Source organism: Triturus cristatus, chromosome 7 (genome assembly GCF_964204655.1).
Source record: "Triturus cristatus chromosome 7, aTriCri1.1, whole genome shotgun sequence".
NCBI lineage: Eukaryota > Metazoa > Chordata > Amphibia > Caudata > Salamandridae > Triturus > Triturus cristatus.
In genome coordinates this window covers 1,344,666,009-1,344,693,960 of record NC_140590.1, presented here as the reverse complement: position 1 = coordinate 1,344,693,960, position 27,952 = coordinate 1,344,666,009, and the positions used below count along the sequence as shown (strand labels likewise).

The 27,952-nt window shown below is 46.9% G+C and overlaps 1 protein-coding gene across 4 annotated transcripts in view; it reads right to left on the bottom strand.

The window, feature by feature from the left end:
• The window catches only part of ATXN2L (ataxin 2 like), a 767,539-nt gene that overhangs the window by 734,921 nt on the left and 4,666 nt on the right, over positions 1–27,952 (bottom strand). For all 4 annotated transcript variants that reach the window (XM_085618994.1, XM_085618995.1, XM_085618996.1 and 1 more), the window contains exons 2-3: positions 2,403–2,439; positions 1,248–1,304 (exon numbers count right to left, since the gene is read on the bottom strand). In XM_085618994.1, the coding sequence (XP_085475120.1) occupies positions 1,248–1,304; positions 2,403–2,439 (94 nt within the window). The remainder of the gene's footprint in view (positions 1–1,247; positions 1,305–2,402; positions 2,440–27,952) is intronic.

The window sequence follows — 27,952 nt, the reverse complement described above, 5'->3', positions numbered from 1 at the left end:
AACCCGGTGCTACGGGTCACAGTGGCATTTCACAGACAGAAAACCCCACAAGGTACCAGACAGCAGAACAGATGGCTTTATAAGATATGGAGTGATACACGTGTGGCTTGGCACAACATCTTTAGGGAGCTCTAAAAATAATTAAGGAGAGATAATTAACAATTATGAGCCCGAGAACAAATGCAGTATTAGGCATCGACTAGACTAATGAAATATTGAATGCAAGAAGGGGCTATACATATGCTTCAGGTTTTCCTAATGTTCTTTTTATTTAAATAAGGAATGCTCAAATTACCATATTAAGTGACATCAGTGATATATAAACAATTTGTGGATGAATATTACCCAATACATAACTATGTTACGAAACAAAAACTGTGTCTGTCTACTATTCTTAGGGATCAGGATGGGTTTCTGAGTCTATATAGAATACTGGCACTTCATATGAAATACTCTGACAGGGTTATCTAACTCCCAACACTCCTAATCAGAATGAGCATAACTCGATGTGGAGGGGAGAGAAACACCTGCCAGTGGTTTCAGAAACTGGTACAAAGAGTACCCTTGCTAGTATTTTGCCACCCACAGAAGGGAAGGGGTTCACAAAATGCTACTGGGCAAGCAGAAACCTATATTTTTGCATGCACCTTGCAGCCCTTAAAATGTGGACGAACCAAGCAGGAAGCAGAGACTTTTTTAAATGCAAGAAGCTCTTCTACGAAATTATTAGCATAAGTCTAAAAAAGGCAAATACTCTTGTATTCAGACATTGTCAGAATACCTGGTTATTCCCGAGATAGATTTTATCAGCAAGGAATGATAAAAGGAAGTACGAATTCCCTCACAACACATAAAGATCACATTCCGTAACAATGAAGATCACAAATGTTAAGGAAAATTGGATATCACACCAACACTTGAGGTATATCTCACATAAATTATTTTCTCAAACACATTTATATATTAAAATTAGGACTAGTCTGAAACGTGAAGTGGCAATACGGAGATAACAGCAAATGTTATATATTCGGTACATGAGGACAGTTTGTCGGGGAAAATATATATATATATATATATATATATATATATATATATATATATATATATACACACATACATACACACGCACGCTGATTCTCAAAGGCAAGTCAAAAGTGATTAAAAAAAAATAAAAATCACCTAAAAAAGAGCATTTTTACAGCAATCAAAGCAACCGTACCCCTGGATCACATAATAATGTAGCTTACCACAACAGCTGTTAAAAAGTGCAGCATTCTGGAATTGTTATAGACTCCTTCAAACACCTACAGAAAAGAGCATTTGTGAGTTGCATACTAACAAAATCACTACTGGAATCATAGCAGTCCTGCAATTTTGATTGACTTAACCTGAATAATGCAATTGTTTTATGTCAGCACGCCCATACACACCACGGATCGCCAAACCAAAATTCAGTTTACCTACACAGTACTTTCAGTTCAAGAGAACAGACTTCACCCCATCATAGCCCAACCAAACAAATATATACCTCACTAGTGACCGATACAACAGGCCACCCAAACGTCAACCTACCAGATAAAGCCACCCACAACTCAATCCACCCACATTCCAGTAATGCAATTGCGGAGTCTGTCTTTTGGAATGGGCTTATATTTGTTTGCAAGTCAAAGTCAAGACAACCACCTTCATACAACAATGACAACGAAGACCATTAACCCCTTCAGCGCTGGGCGAATTCCGCCGCGGTGCTGAAGGGTTCGAGCGCGGGCGGGACCATGACGGAACGGTTCCGTCATGAGCACAGCTCAACCGTGGCTCATGACGGAACCGTTCCGTCATGAGCATGGAAGGGGTTAAGCAGGTCTATAAATAAGTCCATAGAAGGAGCTTCATTGATGCCTTTATCAGCCATAGTCCATACAACCATTCTCTCCAGAGGAACTCATGCACATGCAGAGGGCGCAGTCGGCAAATGCACAGCAAGGAAAGGAGTGCACCATATGGGAAAACAGAACAGGCGCACACACAGACCTGTGAAAAACAATAGGGTCAATGGAACAGTCTGCTTCGAGAGTGTCATAACAATGCTAATAGCTGGACATTAGCTGCCTTAGTCCCAGTCCAAAATTGTTTTCTCAGCTCTCCTGGCACACTCAACCAAGCTCACACTGCTAAGTTAACAAAGAATGACAGAAGGTGAGAAATTCTCTTCACTAAAGGTGAGATGTATCCAAACAATGTACAATAAATCAATAAGCAACAACATAATTGGTCAGTGCTTACAAGAATGCTCTGTGACCTCAATAAAAGACTATTTGCCCTCCCCACCCACCCCTCAGGCACATTTTAACACTCCAACCAATTCATGACATCTTTCAGTAGAAATAGAACTGTTTACGTACCGGAGTCTGAAGAGGTGTCTTGATAGTGCCACGGCCCCTGAAAAATTAAGTTACATAAACAAGGATTCAACTATTATAATTAAAATGTAATGAGCAGTTGCACTGAAGTACCAGCTCTCTCAGTTCTTTTACTAACTAAACAAACAAAACAAAGATTTAGAAAAGAGAAACTGTTACAAAGTGTATTAGCAGAAATGATTTGCCCTCAATTAGTACAGAAATAGCCCGTACCCCACAAACTGCCAGTCGTTTTGTTTCAGCTTAGAAAACTAGGCTAGAATGACCTGTCCATGAACTTTTCTCTGGGCCTGGAGCAGTCAGTGGTTACTGTGAAGAAGCCATGGGTAGAACGTTGTTTTATTACTGGAGTCACCAGGCCATAATATTGTCACACTTTAACTAGATAACCTAAACAGCCCCCTTTAGGCACTAGACTCTAGTTAGGAAGGTTGAGCATTTATGAATTGCTCTAGAAAGCACTACAGGTTAGAATTAAAAAGTTTGACACAATAATTGACAACTGTTGCAACAAGCAGTCAGTGCCTCACCCTTGAGAAAGGTGCCATTTCGTTGACAAGTTAGGTCATGGTCCCCAACCTTCTGTGACCAACAAGCAACGTTTGTTTGGCAACCAAAATGGTAACTAACATGCCAAATGCAATAGAAATATTGGCAGAGATGTCCTTATTAAATCATTAACGTTATGGTTGTTATAGTACAAAACCACAAACCTAAAAGATATTACTAGCATGTATAATCAAACTTTGGGAGACTGACATAAGCAATGACGCAAACTCGTTTGGTTTTTAAACAAAAACTTAAAGAGAAGCTTGAGCACTTCTGGGAAAAAATATTAAAGAAAATCAGCTATTACATTGTACATTCAAAGGGCCACATGCCAACAACATTTGTCAAAAACTAGTAGGCTTAAAAGATCGATACACATGAAAGTTTGTTGTTCCTCACACAGAATCTGTCTTAAATCTGAAATAAGCTGCACTTGTATTGGTTAAGTGAAATTTCTCACTAGATACTAGGCTATAAAAGTCCAATATGTAGGAGCACTGGGGTTCTCTTCAAACGAGGGTTTGGGAGGTTCTGAAACAAATGCTAAAGAACTTGGCAGAATTAAAGAATACTTTACATATGAGTCTTTGCACAATTAGAATTTTCCATAGATCCATAAAGCCACGTGTATCATACTTTGCAAGTTTATATAATGCATAATTGGCACGCCCTGCTCTGCAGCAATCCCCAGTCCAGATATTCCCTTAACAGCCATTTATGGAAATTCAGGAGGAAATTTCAGCAAAATGGACTTGAGAAGTCAAACTCAATTTTTCAGTTTGGCATAAGCCTGGATACTTCTCCCTATAGGGTTGCCTTGTGGCAGAGAGATTAACTTTTCAAGGTTTCGAGTACCCCAGCACGACTCAAAAAAGATTCTAAAATGTGCAACTTAGAACCGCATTGGAGTTTGATATCGGTGAGGGGACAACGCCTTTTCTAGTAGAGACTACTGAACTGCAGATTCCTCACAATGTGAATTTCCACAGGCAGCAGACTCCAGAACCCTTAACAGTTCCCTCACAAGTTGACAGGTGGCATCATGCGGCTCTGCGTCGGATATCCACTTCAGATAGGACAGCAGGTCCTTCCAGTATACGCCACATGTGTGCTGATTTCAGTTTATGATCTGTCAGTGCCGAAAATAGAGCAATGAGAATCAGCAGAGGGCAGTTGTTTAGATTTGGCATCATATTAATGGGCCCCATTATTAGTTAATGTTCTGCGCAGCATGTCACATGTGGGCCCTCCAAAGTCATGGTCAAATGCAATAATTGTGCCTATATTCAAGAAAAGGGACCAAGGTGATCCTCCGTGTCATCTCCCAATATCCCTTATAAACCACGGCCAAGGTGCTGGGCAGAAAATTGTTAGATGGGCTAGAGAATTGGGCTGTAGAGCAGGGCGTCTTAACCGCAGTACAGTATGGCTTTAGGCAGAGAGTGGGAACAACAGTGTTTGAATCTCCATTTCCAGAAAGTAAATGCATCTGCCAAGAGGGGGGTACCTCTACCTTCCATTCATGGACCTCAGTACAGCCTTAGATAATGTCAGAGGTAGGCTATGGAAGATGCTTTTGGCAAAGGGAGCTGACCCCAAGATCATGCATATCCTTTCCCAACTTCCAGAGGGTGTAGAGGGCTATGCCAGGTTTGGCCCCAAAGGAGAATGCACTCCTCCAAACAAGTTCAGTAGGGGTGTCAGAAAGGTGTGCGTTCTTGCCCCCTTCCTCTTTAACTTTTATATAAAAGATAGACACATTTGCTGGGCATAGAGGCTGATTCATCAAGGGTGAGAACAAGGCTTCCAGTTCTGATGTACGCAGATGATCAAATTCTTATGTCAGGAACTGGGTTGGGCCTTCAATGGCTGTTGGACAGATTTGTTGTGTTCATGGATGACCTGGGACTGTCCACCAACAAAATCAAATCATACTACATGGTGTGCGGCCGCACGTTAAGTACGACCTGTTCCCTTCATGTTAGCGCCTCCAAACTGCAGCGAGTTCCCACCTTCACGTACCTGGGGATCCCATTTAATAATATCAACTCCTGGAAATATCTGTGGAGAGTGAGATCTGTGCAATTTGCGCAGAATTTTGCCTCTGTTCAAGTTGCACAGGGCTGCAAAAGAGGGCAAGGTTTTTTTTGTTTTTTTTAATCATGAGAGAGTAGATGACAAGGTTTTCAAATAATTTTTACACAATTTTGTATTTCAACATAAGGTAAACCAAAATAGTTTTCAAAAGAATTTCTCTGATCACTTAAGGTCAAGCAACAGCTGCCCGTCAAGTCAGACCTAAAAATACCAGCAGCACATTTTATTTTCCCCCAGAGAATCTTAAAGAAGGCACACATTAATTGTGCTAATCAGGATAAAAGTCCCTTTTGTTTCAATAGGTTTTTATGCTGCATGATTTTCAAGTTAAACTATGAAAAGTAAAAAAAAGAACTTTACATGCTCTTCCTGAGTTGTTATACGGCCTGCTAATCAATACAGAATAAAAATCCTATGAGAAACTCAAGCAACAAGGGAGTCATGTTTCCACCAATCACTTGGTGGGTCCATACCTAGAAAAGGAATTTCCCAGAAATTAACTGACATGAAATGCAATTCTGGTGAAATACAGTACGTAAGGAAGAAAGTCTGCATTGAAATTCCTTCTACAGGAACCAGTTTTGAGCATCTATAGATGATTAGCCTTACTAGGATATAAAATCCATCCAGAAACATGCTTTTCACATCAGGAAAATTCGATTTCTTTCTTTAAGGATCGCACGATTCCTCGTTATCCCATTTAATCGGAGAAAGCGGTCATCTCCTTCTGCCTGCTCCCAGACTACCATCGTTATCTTTGAGGATACAAGGGAACGGGGTCCACTCCCACCTCATCTCCTCAGGATAACCCTCTACTTACCCCAAAGTTAATTCCTCCATTACCCACCTCTCTGCCGACCAGCTTTCATGAAGCAGAACCACATACAACCCCCTACAGCAAAGTTAGGAACCTTGTAGGGTACATGGACACTAAAAGCTCTCTTCCACCCCAGATACAATGAGTGCCAAGGTACAGTCCATCACAATGCTTTATTCCTCACTAGTCTAGCTTAAGCCAATGGGTTATAGCCTACATGCATCAGCCTTCCTTCAGCACATAATCCAGCACCTCAAGACCTCTGCCATTACAGACCAGTCCATAGCTAGGGCAACGCCATGCCTGCATGTCAATGTTTTCACTAGCTACCAGATGAAATTTTCATCTTCTTCCAAGGCTCTGTATTGTTCAGTGGTCATTTGTGCTGCTCCTCTGCCTGCAGCACAAACTAATGAGATACCAACCAAGAAGTATATAAAGATCCAGACTTGTAACACTCACTGTGGAATAAGAAAGTCACATTGGTGGGTCATGTTTATGGTTAAGACAAGCAAACTGTGTAAATACAAGGAGATGATGGACAGAGGTGAAACTTTTCAGGCACTCAGCCCCAGATCTGGGTTGAATCCATCATCTTTCTTTAGCTCACTTCGCCACCCCAGCCATGACCCAGCCATATGCAAAATCAGTCTTGACCCTGTTCCTCATGGGAACAGTCCAGCACAAACTGCCAAGCCAGGACTTCCCTGGACCGGAAACAAGCATCCTGGGACCGGCTTCGGGTTAACACCCCTCATCAGCCAGGCTAACTTGAATCCAAAGGCAAAGTGAGCAAGGGTCCCACATCTGGGCATACCCTGCCAACCCAGGGAGACCAATGCAAACAATCAAAATGAGTAACCAAGTCCCAGCAAGAACTGGAAACTTAACCTGAAGATTCAAAGATCAATAAAGACATGGCTTTTCCCAGCTGACTGACCTCCACTCCTCAGCTGATTAACTCAACACAAAGTCTATCAAGGAGCAAACTTAGAACACACGGACCAAGAACTCAGGCTAAAATGGTACGGACAAGCAGGTGTTGTGGATCTTTATTCAAGCTCACCCAACAATAGATTCCCATTGCCTTCAATTTCAATTTGAACCGGCTGTAGTTGGAGGCCATACATGTGGTGATAACGAACTATAGAAATAACCATATCTAGTACTATTACCACTACTTATGTTGTCTATCACTACTTTCACCCTAAGTAAGCTTAAAATCTGTTTTACATGCATTAACCTCAATTATAGGATTCCGTTTTATTTGAAAATAGCACAGCAATCAACAAGGTTTCATAATAATTACTTGATGAGATCATTCCATTTTATACAGTTCTAATAAAGCACATGCCAGCGATGAATTCTTACATGCTCAGCTTTTAGCCTTAAAAAAACATTTTATTTAGAAAATGGTAGCCTTCTATATCTCCCCTTTTAAGAACGCTTTTCTGCCACCTTAATGTGTTGTTTTTGGCCACACTTTTTTTGATCGAGAATATATTAATTAATCTCTGGCTTTCTGACTTCATACTTTTCTAGCTAGTCTGACAAAATTGAGAGACTTATACAAATCCTTATATTTTTAATTTTATACCACACTGCCAACCTATTTTTAAGGTTCGCAAGACAGACACAATCTATTCATAAGGGGTGACCATCAAAGACTTTGTTAGAACAGATGAATTGGGCAATCATTTTCCTTTTGGTCACCTTCTGAATGATCTAACAAACAGGTTAAAGGGTCAGCTTCGTGCAGGGGAAAAAGTAATTTGAGTGGCTAAAAATGCTATCAGGGAATCCGTCTGCCATGCCACACCAGACTGGACGAGTCGCGCCATTCCCTACTCAGCTGGACCTCCTTCACTGAGGACGACACCCTAAAGATCATAACGAGCACCCACTCCGGAGCCCCCTCTGACCCCTGCCCACTTCACATCTTCAACAGAGCAGGCACCACTATTGCCCCAGAACTCTGCCGCACCATCAACTGCTCCATCAACTTCGCCACCTTCTCGGAAGACTGAAACACACAGAGATCAACCCCCTTACTGAAGAAACCCTCTGCCGACCCGACGTACCTTAAGAACTTGTAACCCATCTCTCTCCTCCCCTTTCCAGCCAAGGTCATCGAGAAGGCCATCAACACCCAACTTTGAGTTCATCGAAGCGATCCACATCTTTTACTACTCCCAATCCTGCATCCGAAACATCCACAGCACCAAGACTGCCATCCTCGTCACCACAGACTACATCCGTGCCCTTCTCGGCTGAGGCAAAACTGTAGCCCTCATCCTCCTGGACCTCTCCGCTGCCTTAGATACTATCTCTCACCGCACCCTATGCACAAGCCTTCACGACACCGGCATCCACGACAAACACCTGGAATGGATACGCTCCTTCCTCACCGGCTGAACAGAGTCACACTACCTCCGTTCCTCTGAACCCACAGAGATCCGCTGCAAGGTTTCTCACCCATGCCCCACAATTTTCAACATCTACATGGCCCCGATCACAGCCATCGGCAGAAACCACGGACTCAATATGATCTTCTGCACAGAGAGCCAGCTGATTCTCTACCTCACCAACGAACCAACAGTTGCCAAGAACAACTTTCATGACAGGATGAAGGCTGTAGCCGCCTCGATGAAGAACAGCTGCCTCAAGCTCAACTTAGAAAAGATTTGAGTCCTCTCATGAGCTCCACTCCATTCGCCTGGGACAACTCCTTGTGGCCCATAGCACTTGGAACCTCCCCCACACCCACAGACAGGTGCAAAACCTCAGCACCATCCTGGACTCCTCGTTCACCATGAAATGCTAGATCAACACGTACTCTTCCACAGCAATGCACCCTACTCCGGCATCACCCAGAAACACCAAGAAATTGCATAACATACAAAACGCCTGAGCCAGACTCCTCAACAACACCCTGCGGCAGCCACATTATCAGCCACCTCAGATCTCCACTGGCTTCGAGTCAACAAAAGAAACACCTTCAAGCTCCTCACGCATGCCTAATAAGTCCTACACGACACAGGACCTGCATACCTCAAGCACAACCTCACACTCCACATACCCACCAGAGACCTCAGTTCTAATGGCCCTGGCTATCATCCCATGTATCCGCAAGACCACAGCCGGAGGAAAATCCTTCTCCTACCTCGCAGCGAAGACCTGGAACGCCCTGCCTCTCCACCTCAGGCAATCACCATCCGTGCCTCAATTCAGGAAGGACCTCAAGACCTGCCTCTTCCACTGAACCAAAGTGCCTTCGACAGACCAGATGCTCAGCCCACACTGCCTTGAGACCCTTACAGGAGAGTCGCCTTGCTTTACAAGCCATTGCTGGATTAGGAAGATTGCAGAGAACGAGGAGCAGCTTGGGGTGCGTTTTGGGAGTGAGTGCAAATGAGTTCAGGTCAACAGGGCCAATAACCTCCAATATTTTTCTGCCGAGCAGGAAGGCAGTTTGGAGTACATCCCTTCTAGAAGGGCAACTTTACAATTTCATGTTGTTGCTGGTGAGGCATTTCTAATGTCTTTCAGCCTAGGCAACAGGCAGTTTTGTCATTTACCTTGGGAAAAGGCGAGTTGGCAATTCTATAGTGCTGGGCTGTACTTCAGAATAAAGTGGGGTGGATGTCACAAATGTTCAGACGGCAGGCAGAACTGGTTTCTGCCTTTTCCCCTCAAACACTATACCAAGTTCACAGTAGTAGACATCCTAGAGAGAACACATCATACCTTCGTAAAACTGGGCATCAGAAGGGACAGGAAGAGGTGATTGGTGACAGCGATTGTGGTGTGGGAAGGCCATCCACTTTCGCTGGCGTCGGTATGAACGTCCAGCAAACAGGGATAAGAAAGGCTCGAGGCATACTGCTCCAGTGGTTCTACAGTTTGCCAGAAGCTCTCTTATCATAGGAGAGATTTCAACAGGGTTAAGAATGCACAGCAAGATTAAACCCAATAGACGTGATTTTTTGAGGTGGAATCCCAGAACTTTCAGCAGCAGGGATGTAAGCCTTGTCAATGCGTAACACCAGTCACCCCTTCAAGTAAAGGTTATTCACAATTCTCAGTGACCCACAATACATTTCACCGAATAGGCTACTTAATAGGAGTTAAAGAGGCACAAAGCTACCACATCCAAGAGGGAATGACTAGAGCATAAAAGCCTTAAGGAGCAGATACTATCAAATGCAACAAGAACAGTTACATAATCCCGAATTTAGTTATGTAGTACCACAAAGGGGGCAGTAAAGCAAGCAAACTAATGGACAAACTTCAAGTGCATCAGATGCACAATCATTATTGAGATTAAGAATTAGCGATAGTAGCTTGAGACACAAGAAAGGCAGCTCAAAACTTTCCAGGCATATTACCAGAAACTTTATATGTAGGACCTTTCCAACGCCTACCTCAGAGGCCAATACGTAATAACAATATTGGAATTTTACTCAAGCTTTGCACACCAAGCGACAAGATGCTCCTTTAACTAACAAGTATTGGCAGAGCGGGGACGTGGCCAACGAGCCAAAGGTAGCAGCCGCATAGCTTCGAGGCTCCGCATCCGCCCATGTGCTGGCCCCTTCGAAATCCTGATCGACCGAGTCAGAGCAGTGGTGGGCCCTGCTGTTGTTAAGACGGAGTCGGGCGAGAACTCGGACCTCAAGCTGCCGCTTTGGGGGGGCCCAGTCGGCAGACAAACACTGTGGGTTGTGGTGGACCCTGGCACAAGATGGTAGCTGCAGCCTCCGGGCTCGGAGGCTGTGTGGGAAGGACAGTCGGCACACTGTCGCACTGAGAGGGTATGGCCCGTTCGGGCAGGGGCAGTGGACGGAGGCCAGCGGCCGCTGGAGAGGCAAGGTGGTGTCTACAGCACCCACACTGAGGGCCAGTGACCTGTTTGGGGCGCGGCAGGTTGGGGGGCATCTGGATGCTGCAGAGAGCCCTCCCAGCCTAGAGTGGACAGTTGAGCAGATTGACCGAGACCCGCATTTCCCTGTGGGGCCCTAGCGCTCGACCAACGCAGCCACAGCCTCCACCGCTTCTTCACACTAAGCCATGAGATAGAGGAGAAGCTGTTGCGGCCAGACCGGAGCGGGCCCAGAAGTGAGGCAGTAGTGTGGCGATACATTGCTTCCCTGTTTGACTGGGCCCTGCAGGCTCTGTTGTGCTAGAAAATAGTGGCTGTGGCTTTCTGAACGACAAGAGGATGGGGAAGACGACAACACTTCCATACACACCGACCTAGACAAGGCCCTGGCAGCTATAGCAGGCACTAAGTTTACGCTCTAACAAGGCATTGGGGCTGTGTCTATATTGCTGATCCTGCTGAGAGTAGAACACCATAGGTTATCGGATGGGTCAAGGCAACCAAACAGATGCTGGAGGACCTCCTACCGGTCCAGAAAACAACAGCCCACAGCATCGATGATCTGGCAGCCGGGATCCTTATTCTGGAAAAAAGGACAGAGGATGCGGAAGGACAGAAGCGCTGCAACAACATTTGCCTGATTGGGCTGTCAGAGGGGATCGAAGGAACAGGTATAGCGGCCTTCTTGTAGGGCTGGCTCTCCTCAATGGTGGCTCTGGACCACCGTATGAAATTCTTTACACTGGAAAGGGCGCCGCGCAGAGTGCTGGCTCGCCCGCTGGCGCAAGGGAGGTCACCCAGACCGGTAATATCCAAATTACTACATTACAGGAACAGGACATCATATTGCAGAGAGCCTGCATATGATATGGACAACAGCAAAGTGTTATTCCAGGACTTCAAGGCAAACAAGCAGCAGCCAAGAGCTTCCTTTGGGGAACCCACGAAGGCTCTCCGAGCAGAGGGCATACAATATTTCCTGTTTCCAGCCAGGCTCCGTATCATACTGGAGGGAAAAAACACACTTTTGTGACATCCCAGCTGCAGTGTTGGAATGGATAAACTCCTAGAGAGCAGGAGTAGCCCCGGTAGGACGGAGGGGGAAACCTACAAATGCGCAGAATAAATTGAAGGGGCGTCTTTGGCAGTCTGCTGGGGGACCCGCTTTGAGGGGGCCCTCCAAATCAAAGACAGAGGAGGAGCAGAAAGTCACGCTACAAGCCGCAGTTTATATAACCACCTCACAGATGTCGGTGGACCCTAAAGAGGATTCTTTTGAGCACTGTTCCACGAGCTCCGACTCAAGCATTTCAGCCCTGGGAGGCAGGAGGTTGCTTGCTTGTTATTACACCACAATCTGTTGTGGAAATTATCTAATGGAGACATTATTTACCAAAACGGGCGTCTGCTACTATTGTTTGCCAATGACGAAGTGCTGAACTAGGGGGCTGCCTAAGGGTGGCCAGCAGGTATTAAGTGTGACCGTGATGGGGAGAATGAATGGGGTGGTCTCAGGGAAGCGGACCCTCATTTTTTAGACTTCTGCCATGGATTGGCTGGCGCACATGTGGGGGCCTCTTGCTTGTAGCAGTGGGCTAGCTCCTCCTTGGATTGCCCCTACTGGGATTCTTTAGGAAGCTCACACTTCACAATTTTTTCTTCTTTTACAGGTTTGGGCAGCTGGCCGTTGTTGGACTGCCCTGGGGTATGGGAGTTTGTGGTTGGGGAATTCTTGTTCAGTCACCTGGTGGGTCCTCGATGGCTTCCATGTCGAACCCACGTCAAGCCATAAAGCGTCTGACCTGGAATGTTAGGTGGAATGGGTTCGTCCTCCAAGTACCATGGCATACACCGCTACCTGTGCCGTATGGTGGGGGCAGTCCAGGTGGCCATGCCACAGGAGACCAACCTTTCCAAACATGAGGCATTCCACCTAAGCCGTAGGCAGTGGGGACAAGTTTTCTACCTCTTACTTAGCCTACTCCTGGGTGGCGGTGTAGCGGGTGAGAACAGGGACGCCCTTGGAGGTTATCCATTCCATTATTGACCCTGGGGCTGATAAGTCTTACTCAAGTGCAGGCTGTTTGGAAGAGAAGTCACCTTGGGCAGGGTCTATGCCCCTAACCATGACCAACTCATTTCTCCGGGCCCTATCCGTGCCGTTGTCCTCTTTATCAGACGATTTGCTTCTGGGTGACAATTTTAACTGCATGGCAGATGTCAGGTCCACACCCCTACTGCGCGGGATCGTAGTGGAAACATTGAGGAGTATATGTGATTGGGCTGCCCATTGGGACTGTGCAGATGTCTGGAGGGTGCACCATACAGGTATACGCAACTAGTCTTATTATTCCCACCTCTACGGTATACACACTCCCCTCAACATGTTTCTGTGTTCACCCAGGGTGCACACCAGCATAACCCACTCAGTATTTAGGACATATGCGGTCGGAGCACAACCCCCTACTGATCGCGCTTTGCCGGACTGCTTTGCCTCCAGAGATCCCAGTTTGGCGCATCTGTCCGTCCCTGCCCTCGACGACCTTAGGGATGGCAACCTGGGGCTGGTGATTCCAACACTGAAAGCCTCTGTTCAGTTCTGGCGCTCCACGAAGCTCTCGGTGATGGCTCGTATCTTCCTCTCCAAGAGGACTATGCTTCCCAGATTACTATATTATTTTGTGAACCCCCCCCCCCCCCCTTTAGCGACTTACACTCCTTGCTTAAACAAACTGGTCCTGGACCGTTGGCGGCATAGTCTCCCTGGCGATCTAGCGGAGAGCCCCAGAGATGGGTGGATTGGGGGCCACGGACTTTGAGTTGTATTATTTGGCCCCCCCTCTCCATTGATAGGCTCGCTGGCTAGATGGCAGGGAACTTGAATTGTTGGGAATTGTCGGACTAGCTGCCAACCAGGGATTATTGTTGGCAGAACTACTTAATCCAAAAGTGGTACGCCTGCCCCAGGGATACTATTGAAAGTGGCGCTGCAGAGCTGGAGATGCGTGGGGCATACCCTCGGGACGCCTCTTTATGCACCAGACCTGCGCTTGGTGGACCTACCACATGGATTCCTCCCCTTCTCCATTTACGAGCTCTCAATTAACAGAATGGACGATGGTGTGGCTGGAAACAATGGGCAACTATTTCCAATTGGGAGAATTTTTTTCCACTTAATGACCTTGTGGAGCAGTATGGAGAGCCTTCTGGTCAGTTCCTGACCTACCACGCCATGGTTAGAACCTATAGAGAACTGTGGTCTGGGAGCACAGGGGATCCGGACACCGATGCGGTTTTGCAGCACTGGTGACTCTGCACGACACCTTGTAAAATGGCTCTACAGAGCTCAACTGGAGATGGTTCTTGGGCCGTTATCGGGACCACGGGACAATTGGACATGGTTGCTGGGTGGGGACTGGACGGATGTTGACTAGAGTAGAGTCGTCGAGAGCCCTGGGCGTGCATCTAGGGCTAGGAGTTTTAAATACATGCAGTTCTATTACCTACTTATAACATACTTGACTCCCCACCGACTCTAGGTTATGCATACCCTCCCCCCCCCCCCCCCCCCCAGACTCTAGCTTGTGCTAACTTAAATCTATGTACCACTAGCGTGTGCAGGGGACCTTGGAGTAACAAATAAATCTTGACTGCTTCGGTGCTAAGTAAGGCCCTTCTTGCCTAGATGTGGCGCAAAGTTTACAGCATGAAAATTTTGCACAATGAGAAAACCTGCTCCTGCCAACACCAAAAGGATAAAATAAGATCAAATATTCATAACCTCCTTGAAAAGGAGCATTGAAGCTACACCTCGTTATTTGATCGCACAGACCATAGCTGTTATCAGTCAGAACAAGCACTTGAGAACCAAGTTTCGGAGGGGCACAGCATGAAAAGCCAGTTATATTGCATAAATCACCAATAAAGTGATGAATAATTGAGTTTTCTTTTGCGAGCAGAACCCACTGATAGAGTTGGGACAAATGTGAGTACCTCACCCCCAAAGCGATGCAACGTTCACCAAGATTAATTGAGGCCATGGAAGTTGTCATCACTGGAGCTCGGCTGATGTCAAGTAGAAATCTACAGTGTCCCCCCATTTGTCTGAGCGAATACTGTGCTCATGTCAGCCTGCGTTTTAGCTGTGGGCAGTGGCACCTTGTGTCACGTGGTTTTGTACCTGTGCACTCCGAAGCAAGACTATATGGTAGTTTCCTTAGAAAAAAGCCAGTCCAAACAATCATGATTGAAAATCTTGATGTTTGTGTGTCAGACTGTTATAAAGGATATTTGTAGTGGGTGTGGTTTAGGAGTTGTAACTGGACAGGAGAGTACTCTAGTCCACTGGATTCTCAGTGGGTGTGTGCTGTACAAGATGGTTGAATCTTCCATGTGTGCTGGCAATCCAGCCTGCACATACACAAAATCCTGCCCCTTACCACAAATGGTGTAAATGTTTAGTGCAAGAAAGAAGCCAGCACAAAACCAATCTACCCTGCTAGACAAACTCAACTTTGCAGGTTACCAAAATAAAAACCATTTTTCTCAGTAATGACTCTCCAGACAGTATGCCAATACAGGCTACAATTGAGCCAGTTCATACTTGGCTCAGTAGAGACACCGGGCAGAAAGCAATTTAATTTGGTCAGCACTAGATTAAATGCGACACACCCATCAAGGGATTGGAAGATTTGTACTTTAAAAAAAAAAATACCGACTCAAACTGGCTCTGACATGCCGTCGTGTCACCATTTAAATACTGTTATCAGCTAGTACTTGATTCATATCATCGACCAGACAAGGGAGGTGTGTACACTGTTTCAAGGAAGAAACACTTCTGAATGGCTGCCTTCCTCCCTCCAGAATGCCCCCAAAACTTGCAAAGCTTACGTTATCGCATTGCTACTTGACCAGAGAGGAAGGAAGACCCAGTCTACACAAGGAGGATTGCATCTGTCAGGAGTGGTGACCTAATGCATAGATGAATCGAGGATCTGCTCCACTGCTAACAGTAAAGGTGCCCCTATCTACCTTGCTGGTCTACAATACCCAAGCCTTGAATCCTAGTTTCATATCGGATTTAATTTTCTGGCAGAGGTCATACTGATTCTGGAGCCATTTGAACCATAGTTTTAGACCCACCAATATGCCAGTCTGGTTCCATGACCCTCAAAGTCCTATTTTTACAGAAGTGCCTGAAGTCCTTCTTAACACCACCACCATAAAACTGTTAAATTCCATTTCTTTGTTTTTTTAAAGGGCCAACATGTTTTTTCCCTTTCCCACTGATCTGAACAAAAACTGATCCAACTCACATGTCAGAAGCAACTGTCTGGACGATTAGGGATGGCCAGAGAAACAAGCATTAACAGGTGTCTAAGAAAATTGCCTGCTCTGGTCTTCAAATGCATTTTGTCCCTCTTCAGCGCATTAGACTTTCTACGTCCGTTTCAGGGAGATCACAGTTATCAAATAGACAATCACGGTTCCACAGCCAGTCGTAAAGTTCCTGTTACCACACAACGCGGCTCTCGCCTGGAGTTTTTCAGTCAAACACTATACGAACCTTCATCTCAAGGAGTCAAACCTTCCCACTACCAGATATGAAATTAAAAAGCTATCTTCTGTTGTGAAGAGGCATGAAAACATGACTCTTGATGCACCAGACCCCAAAAAGACCAAACTACACTGACTTCTGATATAAACAAGAGTGTAACAGAACACCATGTGACTTATTGTAACAATTTACAGTTAGAACCTGCAGCTGCTAAATTAGAACCCAATGGTGTCCTTGATTACTTGGGTCATAACACCACTATTCTTGGTGGACCCCCAGACCCATGAATTCATGGTGTTGGTTGATTCCTTAATTTTACCCTTGGCTCCTGGTTTGAATCTTGGAATGAAGAGCATATACTATGACTGGCTGTACAAAGCCAACAATAATGAGTTGCTTTCTGTACGGAAAGGCGCAGCTGCCTGATGTCATATGTACAGTAGTCAATAAATTACAAGACAATACAATCAAGGTGTCTACATCAATGGTCCCATATGCAAAACAAGCCATGTCAAGATAGATGCAATTTTAAACTCAGGCGATTAGAGTACAGCTACATTCCGCTATGAGCAGTGGTTCCAACATACAATATTAACATTAGGGTAATTTGTTACCAGCGGTGCCCTCAGGTTAGCGTCTCCTCACTGTCTCCCTCGACGTCCCTCCCCGTTTTCCTTACCCACCAGGTATATTTGATACGGTCACTAAATATCTTTAGGACGGTTCTGTTGTGGGAGTAGATTATACACATCAGATTGAGAGAGCAGCGCGAGTCAGGCGCTGGTGTGTTTTTTAAACTGTGTGATTAGCAATTTACTCAGGCGACTGTGGCGGTGATTTAAATAGCGACATATTGCTCACTTTTAATCTTTTAAAAGCTCCTGTGTTGCTGATACAACTGTGCGTTTTATTTTTAATGGGGGTTGAATTGATGCAAGAACTTTTGCACATTCTGCACTTTCTACCTACCCTTGGTCGGTCCCCGGTCCGTCACGGCGATTCTGTGCCGCTTGAACGGAGGGACGCGACTCCTCCCCCTCGCTACCTCACTTCCTGGGACCACCATTAAGTGGGGATGGGCTTCCGGCCGCGCAGCGGACGAGCGCAGCGGGCGTGCCTAAGGCAAGCCCGTCTGCGCCCGTCCGCGACCAGACTGCGGCCGGGCCAGGCATGTTGTCAGTGAGGGGGCTTCAGAGGTGAGGATCGTGTGGTCGCGGGAATGTCTGTGGACGCTTAACACGGCTGCTGAGTGTTGCGCTCATAGGACAGACCTAAGGTCTGTCGCCCTCCCTCAGGCATGTGGGGCTTGCGGGAAACCTCTGGGAGCGATGGGCGGTGTGGGGGAAGAGGGGTATACCAAGCCCAAGCCGCTCATTAGCAGAGGTTTCAGAGCTGGCCTTTTGAATTGTAGATCCCTAGCCAAGCATGCAGACGATATTTGGCTGCTACTGGAAGGTCATGAGTGGGATGCTCTGTTCTTAACAGAGACCTGGCTCAATGAAGATAATGTGACCGCCATCGCGCTGGCGGTACCCCCAGGTTACAAAATGTGTTTTTCTAACCGGGCAGGCGCTAGAGGAGGGGGTGTGGCTGTTCTATTTAAGGAGCAGTTTACACTAACATCCTCCGCTCCAACCCTGATTCCGGGACTGGATGGACTACACTTCTGCCTTCAGGTGGGACCTCAGCTATCCCTAGCGGGACTAGTTATATATCACCCTCCTGGTGGGGATGACCCCAACCTGACAGCTCTGATGGAGGTGATCGTTCAGAGCTCCCTCCTTCATCCTCATTTCCTCACAGTAGGGGATTTTAACATCCATGTGGATAAGGAGGGCTGCGTCCCTGCAGAGACACTAAGGGCCACATTGAATGCAGCCAACTTGAGACTAATCAACGATGGCCCCACACAGAGCGTGTCATACGCTTGATTTAATTTTCTCCAACATTAAAAATGTGGCGGTGGAGGCGGCACTGCCGTTAGTTTGGTCAGACCATTCGCTTATTCCATTTAAATTAAATTTAGCAGCCGAGAGACCTGCGACAAGCAAGTGCTCCTTTATGAGGAGACAATGGAAGAAGCTAGTCCCTGCCAATTTGGGCCCAGTTCTGGCTCAGAATAAACCAACTCTAACCTCGAATGCCGATACAGATGCAGAGATGTTTAATGACTGGATTGGGAACATGGGGTCGTCCATTGCACCGGCAAAACGTGCAATGTCCAAGAGGGAATCCCCTTCCGCTCCCTGGTTTTCACAGGACCTTAGAGTAGAGAAGGCAGCGTGTAAGAGGCTAGAGAGGCTCTGGAGGGTAAGATACGGGACCCTGGAAAAAGCCCGATACAAGGAAGCCTCCAAAAAACTGCAGAAGGCTGTTAGAAAGGCCAAAAAACAGTTCCTTGCGGCGTCGATTCAGCAGGCAGAACACTCGAGCAAGGAAATCTTTAAGGTGGTACAGTCCTTTTTCAAACCCAGGTGTATTGAGAGGGAGGTACCCCCGTCGGCCACATTGTGCGATAGCATTTCAGAATTCTTTGACTGCAAAATTAAGAGAGTTTATGAGTCCTTCGGCCCTGAGAGGAGGACCGTGAAGACGGACCTGGTTGTCAAAGAGGTGGCTGGTGAAACTCTGGCTCAATTTCAGCCTATAGTTCTGACCTCGGTCATGCAGGAACTAAGACGCTGTAAGTCAGGGTCACCTGACGCCCGACCCCTGTCCACCTAAGCTCTGGAGCACAATAGCTGACTTTGTGGCTCCCACTTTACAGCACATCTGGAATATGTCCATCTCCTCCGGGGTGTTCCCGGAGATATGGAAACACGCCACCCTCCTCCCATTAAAGAAAAAACCATATGGGGATCCCACGGACCTTAGTAACCTTTGTCCGATCTCCCTGCTGGCAGCGCCGGGCAAAACGCTTGAGAAAGTAATCCAGCGGCAGTTAAGTAAATTTACGGAGGAAAATAGGATACTGCACGAGACGCAGTCAGGCTTTAGACCCGGTTTTAGTACCGAGACAGCACTAATTGAGGTGGTAGAGTCAGTGAGGTGGTCGATGGATTCGGGAGACTCAGCCATGCTGGTGCTCCTGGATCTAATCGGCTGCTTTTGATACGGTTGACCACGTGAGGCTGTTAAAGCGACTGGCAGAGGTAGGCCTCCAGGACCAGGCGCTGGGATGGATACAGTCGTATCGGACTCAGAGAACCCAGAAGGTGGCACTGGGGACCGTCTCTTCAACACCCAAGGTTCTCAGCTGTGGCGTCCCTCAGGGATCGGCACTTAGCCCATTATTATTTAATATCTACCTGGCTCTGCTTTTTACGCTGATTGCCAATTGGGGGGTCAAGGCAATCTCATATGCCGATGACACCCAACTGGTGTTTCTGTATTCGGAGGTGTCGGAGGCGGCCTTTTCGAGCTTCAAAGGCTGTCTCCAAGACGTTGCGTGCTAGATGAACACCAACAAATTGAAACTTAATGCAGACAAGACGGAAGTGATTTTCTTTGGAAAAGGCTCCCCTCCACCCTCGGAGCTTTGGTGGCCAGCGGCGATGGGACCGGCCCCTTCGCCTAGCCAAACGGCAAAAAATCTGGGGGTGCGATGGGACGACAGCCTGTCATTTGCTTCGCATATCCAGCAGGTAGTTGGGTGCTGTCGGTGCAAGTTGAGGAATCTACGGAAGATTCTGCGACTCCTACCAAAGGGTTGCCGAAAAACAGTAATCCATGCCACAGTGACATCAAGGCTGGATTACACTAACGGCCTCTATCTGGGCTTGCCAAAGTATCTAACTCAGCGGTTGCAAATGGTCCAGAATGCGGCTGCGAGACTGTTAATGCGTATTCCATTCAAGCATTCAGTCTCTCCGCACCTTCTTTCACTTCACTGGTTACCAGTAGCCAGCAGGATCAAATTTAAGGCACTCACGCTGGCCTTTAGATCTCTGTATGGCACCTGCCCAAACTACCTGAGAGCTCGGCTGCCGAGATACACCCAGGCCCGCTCCCTCCGCTCCAACTGCCGCGTTCAGCTAGCAGTTCCACAAACAAAAAGAGCTCGGCTGGAAGAACCTTCTCTGCCAATGTGGCGGCGCTATGGAATACCCTGCCCCCAGCGCTTCAGCAGGCCCCCTCTGAATCCTGCTTTAAGCAGATGTTGAAGACTTGGCTCTTCACCCAACTGCGCTAAGTGCTCAAAATTGGTCCCTGTGGCTATCGCGCTTTAGAAAATGCCGTATTATTATTGTGTGTTACAGTTGCCCATTTCACTGTGCCATTCCTTAAAGGGAGGAAAGCAGGCCACAGGCCCAGCGAATGGCCACTCAGCGCTTGGCTAAGAGAAGGCAGAGGGCAACTTATTTCCTTCCCTCCTTCATAACCTCTTTGTCCAGTCATAGAAATGGCAGTAGAGGATCAGGTTCTAGAGTGCATTCACCAATGAGTGCTTTACCCAGAAGGCCATAACTCTAGGGCAATACCATGCTGTGCGTATGAACTCCACCTCAGGGAAATGACAACTTAGGCATTCTACTGACTTCCTAAGGCCATAGCGTTGCAATCTCTCTGGAGTATAGTAGACACGGTTTATATATTTAAAGTGTATGAGTCACAGTTTATATATTTAAAGTGTATGAGTCTATGCCTGTTATTAAGGGAGATTTCACCGGTCTTCGTGCAGCAATATTGCCATGTTTTATCATCTAGTGTGACCCAGAGTTCTCTCTGCCAGTCCAACCGCACTTTTGCCATGGATGGACGCCTAGCCGCCTGCGCATAGAGCCTGGAAACCAGTCTTTCTGGGACATCACTGCGGATCAAAAGTGAAAAAGCTGAGATTTCTAGGGGTTCCCACATTTCGTCCCAGAAGAAGCAGTCTTAGTGCGCTACGCACTCTAAAGTATATAAAATTTAGTAAGGGTGGTCTGTTCAGAGACTTCTTGAGTGACTGTGTCCCATTCCTTAATGATCCCTTCTTTAAAGAGGTCTCCCATTGTGTATATATACACACAAAGAGTGTAGTGCCTTGGTAACAGTCTTTTCTTAACCCACGTGAAACCACAAGCACCATTCTAGAAGGGTATGGGGTGAATACAGTAGGGAACCTGATTGTTCTGCCATGCCCGCATAGTAGGGCGCAATGAGTCTAGTTTGCTATGCGGTCTGTTTGGTCCCCTGAAGGACGTCTGAGGTACAGTACGTGGAAGTGCGTCATCGCATTCTACCTGAATATGTGGCAGGATGGGGTGGGGCAAAACTCATTTTTATCAAGGCTATTCGTCCTGTTAACGGTAATTTATTCCAACGTGCTATATCGCTTTCTAGTTTGGGTTTTGCTTTACCATAATTTTCTAGCATTACTGTGGTTGGGTCAGTATGAACCATTATGCCTAGGTACCGTGTTGGTTCTGTTTTCCATTGTAAGGGGTATTCCAATTCTAGTTGTGTGGTAGCAGGGGTCATGGGAAAAATGGTAGATTTGCTCCAGTTTATCCGGAGACCAAATAGGGCACCTAACTGCACCACCTCCCTCAGGATCTGGGCCAGGTTATTCTTGGGGGTCGCGGACAAACAGCAAGGTATCCTCAGCGTAACCCGAGATAATGAACTGATGGTCAGGGAAATGCAATATCCTGTGTGGGTGGTATTCCCTCAAAGCGCAAGCCGGGGGCTTGGCTATAATGGCATATAAGAGGGGATAGGAGGCATCCTTGGCGAGTACCTCGCTCTATGTTGAGGGGGGGGGCCACGATATGATTATTTATTCGTAATCTGGCAGAAGGAGCAACAAGGCATAAGAACACTTCACCTACCACTATGCTGTGCAGCACTGCTTTCATAAATACCCAATCTACCAAATCAAAAGCCTTTTCAGCATCTAAAAAAAACAGCCAATGGCTCAACATTGGGGTCTACCTGCAGGAGCAAGCCAAACACTGTGCGGAGGTTACAGCTGATATTCCTGCCAGAGACAAATCCCCGCCTGTGCCAGACGAACTATACTCTGAACGATGGGGGCTAGGCGATTGGCAAGAATCTTAGTAAAAAGCGTTGAGTCTACATTCAATAGTGAGAGTGGCCTATATGAGGATAGGTTACTGGGGAGTTTATCCGGTTTCAAAAGGGTCACCTGGAGCGTGGAAGGTGGCATGGCATGACCTTCTCTGGCATTTCCTCAAAAAAGTGACAAGATGAGGGGATTAATAGGTCCTGGTAAGCCTTGTAGAACATTACAGTAAGTTTAGCTGAACCAAGGGATCCAGAGGCGCACAATCCTGATTGCAGAGCAAATCTCTGTGGGTGTCAGGGGGGGCACGAGATGATCCCTGTGTTCTACTGTGAGCCATGTCATTCGAATATGCTCTAAATAATCTTTCACAGCCTCCGCGTCAGATGTTGGAGATCAATAAAGCTCGGAATAATAATAGTGGAATTGCTTGGCTATATTTTCAGAGGCATATATTACTTGATTGTTCTCATCCAATATTTCGGTAATTATCCCAGATTCTCGTCTAGGGCGTGCAATAGCAGATAGTGTGGCTCCCGGTTGCTCACCTTCCCCATACACTCTAGCCTTAGCATATTTGCCTAAGTATTTGGCTTCAGATTCTGCTGTTTGATTAAATCTTCTAACTTTGATTTAATGTCTACAAGCACCTTGGTTACTGGTTAGCTGGTGCTCTATTTCTGGCTGGGCGATTTCCCTCTCCAGTGTGGCTAGGCAATTGCGTAAAGACCTAGGCACTCCTGCACGTTTCAAAATAACCGTGCCTCGAATGCATACCTTAAAGGTTTTCCACAACATTCTAAAACTAGTAACAAAACTGATGTTATTTTGAAAAAAATCTCCAATCCCCTTGACAACTTCTTCCCTGAATACCGTGTCATGCAGTGAGTTAGGGGGGAACCGCAATGAAAAGGTAGATACTCTTCAAGGTCTCAGTTCTATATCAAGTAACAAGGGAGAGTCGTCAGATAGTGTTCTCTGGAGTAGTGTACAATTGGAAACTCTAGAGACCAGACTTTTAGAAACCAACCAAAATTCTATACGTGTGTGTATGTCATGTGCAGCTGAGTCTTGAATGTAACCTGCACATACTGGGGAACGAAGTCTGCATATACCAACCAGGTCGAAGAGTTCTGTTGTTTCAATGATAGCTTTGGCTGCAGAATGGTGACGAGGGGGACCTCCTGACCAGTCTTTGGCAGGATCCAGTGTACAATTAAAGTCACCTCCCCAAATCTGTGGCAGATTGCTCCATTGTGAAAGGTGGGCTGATAGTGAATTGTAGAACTGTGGATCGTCATGATTAGGTCCATGTATTCCTATTACCAGAAACACTTCAGTCTTTGTTGCATCTCGATATCACATACCTGCCATCTTGATCTATGGTAATTGCATGTATTGTTATGTTGGATCTCTTATTAATCAGGACCCCTCGGGCATGTGACATGAAACCCGCTGCGCAGAAAGGGTCCTGCAGCCTTCGCTGTGTTAAAAGCCTACTGTCTTTAGGTAGATGCGTCTCTTGTAAAAGTGCTACATCAGCCCTGTGTCTTCTAAGATACGCTAGTACCGTACTGAGTTTTTTCTCATCATTAATTCCTCTCACATTCCATGTGAGAAATCTAATAAGGGTGGGAACATGCTGTAAGTTAGTTGTGTGTGAGTCACCCATCACCTCACGACAGGAACTGGGCTACATTCGCACACAGTTGGCCATTGAAGTAGACATGGTATTTAACAGTGTACAACGGTGTAAAAGGCCCAGTAGTGGGGTACTTGTAACTTCTGTTAAGATCTCAGTGATCACTGCTGTATATTTACTGGTTGTAGCTGGGGTCTTGGCTTATGAGTAGGTATTATAAGACTGTGGAGCATACAAGGTTTATAATCGGTGGGTGGGATTCAGCAGGTAGCAGGCATCATTTACATGTGAAGAATAAATGGATGTTAGTCCAGGGCCGCTTATTTTCGAGCTGCAGGCAAAATAGTTCAGGAGCGATTGGTCAAAGATCCTAGCCCACCGTTTAGGCTGGCGTATGGCTAACTTTCAGCAACCTCACTCGGAATGACTGAGGCCTAGTGCAGCTATGTTGAGCAGCAGGGTGGGCCCCTTTCAGAGGCTCGGCAGAGTCCGCCAGGCCCGATGTGGCACCCTCCACGTGCGAGACTTTTGGGTAGGGAAAAAATAATTAACCCTCAGGGGAGTCGCAGAAAGCAACTCTCACCGGATTCTTGCTGAGCCATGGCTTTCAGGTGCCCCCAGCAGGAGATAGTAGGCCTGGATCCCTCTGACCAGGCCTAAGCCGACAAGCCACGCCCACCAAGGAGGTCAAGATTCTGGGAAGGCACAGCTCACCTTATAGCCTGGCTTCTCGCGCCCCGCCGAGCCATACAGGCGAGAACAAAAAGGTACCAGGAGCGCTCAGCAGTTCCACTAGCTACACGCCCATGAACAAGAGGCATTCACCTCCTGTGATCCAAGGCCCAACTTCACTGGTGATGACACTGCTCTGGCAATCAGCAAGTGGGTAACTGCTGGTTGCAACGTCGGGATCCCTTGTTGCAGCACCGCTTCAGACATAAGGGTGTCTGCTCCTCTGAGAGGGGGGATTAGAGTGTGGCTGCCAGCCGCAAGCGCCGGAAGACGCTGGCAATGTCTCGGCCTACGCTGTGGCCGCAATGTTAGGGGAAGGCCAGATCCTGCCAGACCAGCCCCCGGGCACCTGCCAGCTTGGCCTGGAGCAAACAAAACCAGCACCTGCAACCATACTCTGAGAGCAGGGTGCATCCCAGGTGCCTTCAGAGCGCAGGGACGCCACAAAGTTGTAGGATTACTTCTCTGGCTCACTGAGCTCTAATAATCAGCAGTCATCTTGGAGCCAGGCAAGCTCTTCCCCCAACCTCTCGTTAAACTTAGTATGTCATTTGTCAATACGCTTTCAACTGCAATCTATAGACTGCTCCGAAGATGGTAGGTATATTCACTGGCTAAAGAATCTTCTCACAGCTTTCCACTAGCTGCGACTAGCTCAGAGTAGTGTGCCATAAATAGGACTAAACACCCCACAATATGGCACACTGCACCCACACTTCATACATACACTAATTCTTTCTCCCACCTTTTGGTTTATTTATTTCGGAGTTTAATATAGCGTTAGCCAGACCCAAAGGTATCGGAGCGCTTTACAACACTTAGTAAAGAGGAACACACATATTATAGCAGTATTAAACAGACATTATAGCAGGAGTAAACAAGGAGTCTCAATGTGCAGTAGGAGACTTTGCGCGTTGTATAATGCTAGACGCCGGGAAATTGCATAATCTCGTTGTAGTGAATACAGTAGTTCAAGCCGCGCATCCATCCGAACGGGGGGGGGGGGGGGGGGGGAACAGTGGGAAGGAGTCGTGCGGTAGAGGTCTTGGTTTCAAAGTGTCTTTGTGCCAATGTGTGCACGCTCGTGAGTTTTGGTGGCACTCTATCCATTTGGGAAGAGTGCTCTTGAGGAAGAAGTCTTTGAGCTGCCTTTTGAATTTTGGAAAGGAGGGGGATGGTCCTGATACGAACTGGGATGGAGTGCCACATTTTGGGTGCATTTCCAGTGAAGGATCGTGCTGCAGTTTTTTTGTTTGCGGGTTTTCGGAGGGATGAGGAGTAGAGTGTTGGAACTCCTGAGGCTCCTTGTCTGACCGGCCTTCGTGAGTATGGAGGCCAGGTATGCGGGTTTCCCTGTGTGAAGGGCTTTGTGCGTGAGGCATTACAACAAACAAATGATGGACGGAATGCTGACAATGCAGACATTCTCCCCCAGTCAAGAGATCTGGGTTAAATCCATCGTTCTTTTGCCCACTACGCCACCCCAGTTTAGACATGGCCATATGCAAATCAGTCTTGACCCTGTGCCTCATGGGAACAGTCCAGCCCGAACTGCCAAGCCATGTCTTCCCTGGACCATGTCTAAACTGGGGTGGTGTAGTGGGCAAAAGAACGATGGATTTAACCCAGATCTCTTGACTGGGGGAGAATGTCTGCATTGTCAGCAATTCCGTCCATCATTTGTTTGTTGTAACGCTTTTAGCCCTAAGTGGGATGGGTATTCCCAGACGTGGGACCCGTGCTCACTACGCCACTGGAGTCAAGCCATCCTGGCTGATGACGGCTGATAGCCAGAAACCGGTCCTAGGATGCTTGATTCCGGTCCAGGGAAGCCATGGCTTGGCAGTTCGGGCTGGACTGGTCCCATGAGGCACAGGGTCAAGACTGATTTGCATATGGCCATGTCTAAACTGGGGTGGTGTAGTGGGCAAAAGAACGATGGATTTAACCCAGATCTCTTGACTGGGGGAGAATGTCTGCATTGTCAGCATTCCGTCCATCATTTGTTTGTTGTAACGCTTGTGCGTGAGGCAGGCAGTTTTGAAATTGGCACGCATTTCAACTGGGAGCCATTTCAACTCGAGTGCAGGCGAGATGTGGTCATATTTATTTACCCCGGTGACCAATCTTGCAGCTGCATTAAGGGATGATCGGAAGGGAGCTAGGTGTGATTTTGCTGTGCCTGTGAGGGTTGCATTCCCGTAGTCCAATCTGGAAAGTACCAAGGATTGTGTCGCTTGTTTGAGGTCGTTGGTCGGGATGAAGGGTTTTATCTTGCTTAGTAATTTCAGGTTGAAGAAGGCACTCTTTGCTGTGTTCTTGATGTGTTTGACCATGCTTAGTTTAGGGTCCAAGGAGATTCCCAGCGATTTGACGAAGTCGGCCAAGGAGAGATTTTCGTTGATAGCATCAACTGCTTTTAGCCATTCTGTGACTTGGGGGTTTTCCGTTTTGTTGGAAATGAGGAGGATTTCTGTTTTGTCTTGATTCAATTTCAAGTGGTTTAATGAGAGCCAGTGTTGGACTTCTCTAAGAGTGTCGTTGAGTCTCTGGTTGTCTTCAATGGAGGAGGTTTCGAGATAGATCTGGGTGTCGTCCGCAGAGGTGGAAAGGAATGTTGGATCTTTTGAGTATAGTGGTGAGGGGTTCCAGGTATATGTTGAATAGTTGCGGGGAGATGACTGATCCTTGGGGGACGCCTCTGCTGACAGGGTGAAGGTCTGACGTGAAGTTGTTGATTTTGACTCTCTGAGAGCGATTCTGGAGAAAGGATCCGAACCAGTGTAAAACCACCTCTTCAGCCCATAACCTTTCTTGGAGTACCTTAATGAGTAGTTGGTGGTCAACCGTATTGAAGGCTGCCAATAGGTCCAGGAGGATGAGTAGAGAGCATTGGTCTGAATCGAGGGACTTGTGTATATCATCCATGATATTAAGGATCGCTGTCTGTGCTGCACCCTTTCTGAAGCCCGATCGGTGGGGGTCCAGGAGGTTGATGTTGTCCATGTGTCGTGTCAGTTGGAGGAGAACGCACTTTACCAAAGTATTGGCCAGGAGAGGTAGATTGGAGACGGGTCTGTAGTTGGTCAAATCATTGGTGTCCAAGCCTAGTTTTTTCAGTAGTAGCGTGACTTGGCCAACTTTGAGGCAGTCCGGGATGACTCTGGAGCTCAGGGAGCAGTTTATGATCCTGGTCCAGAGCGGTGCTAGGGAGAGTTTTCGTTTTTTGGACAGTTGGGCAGGAATAGG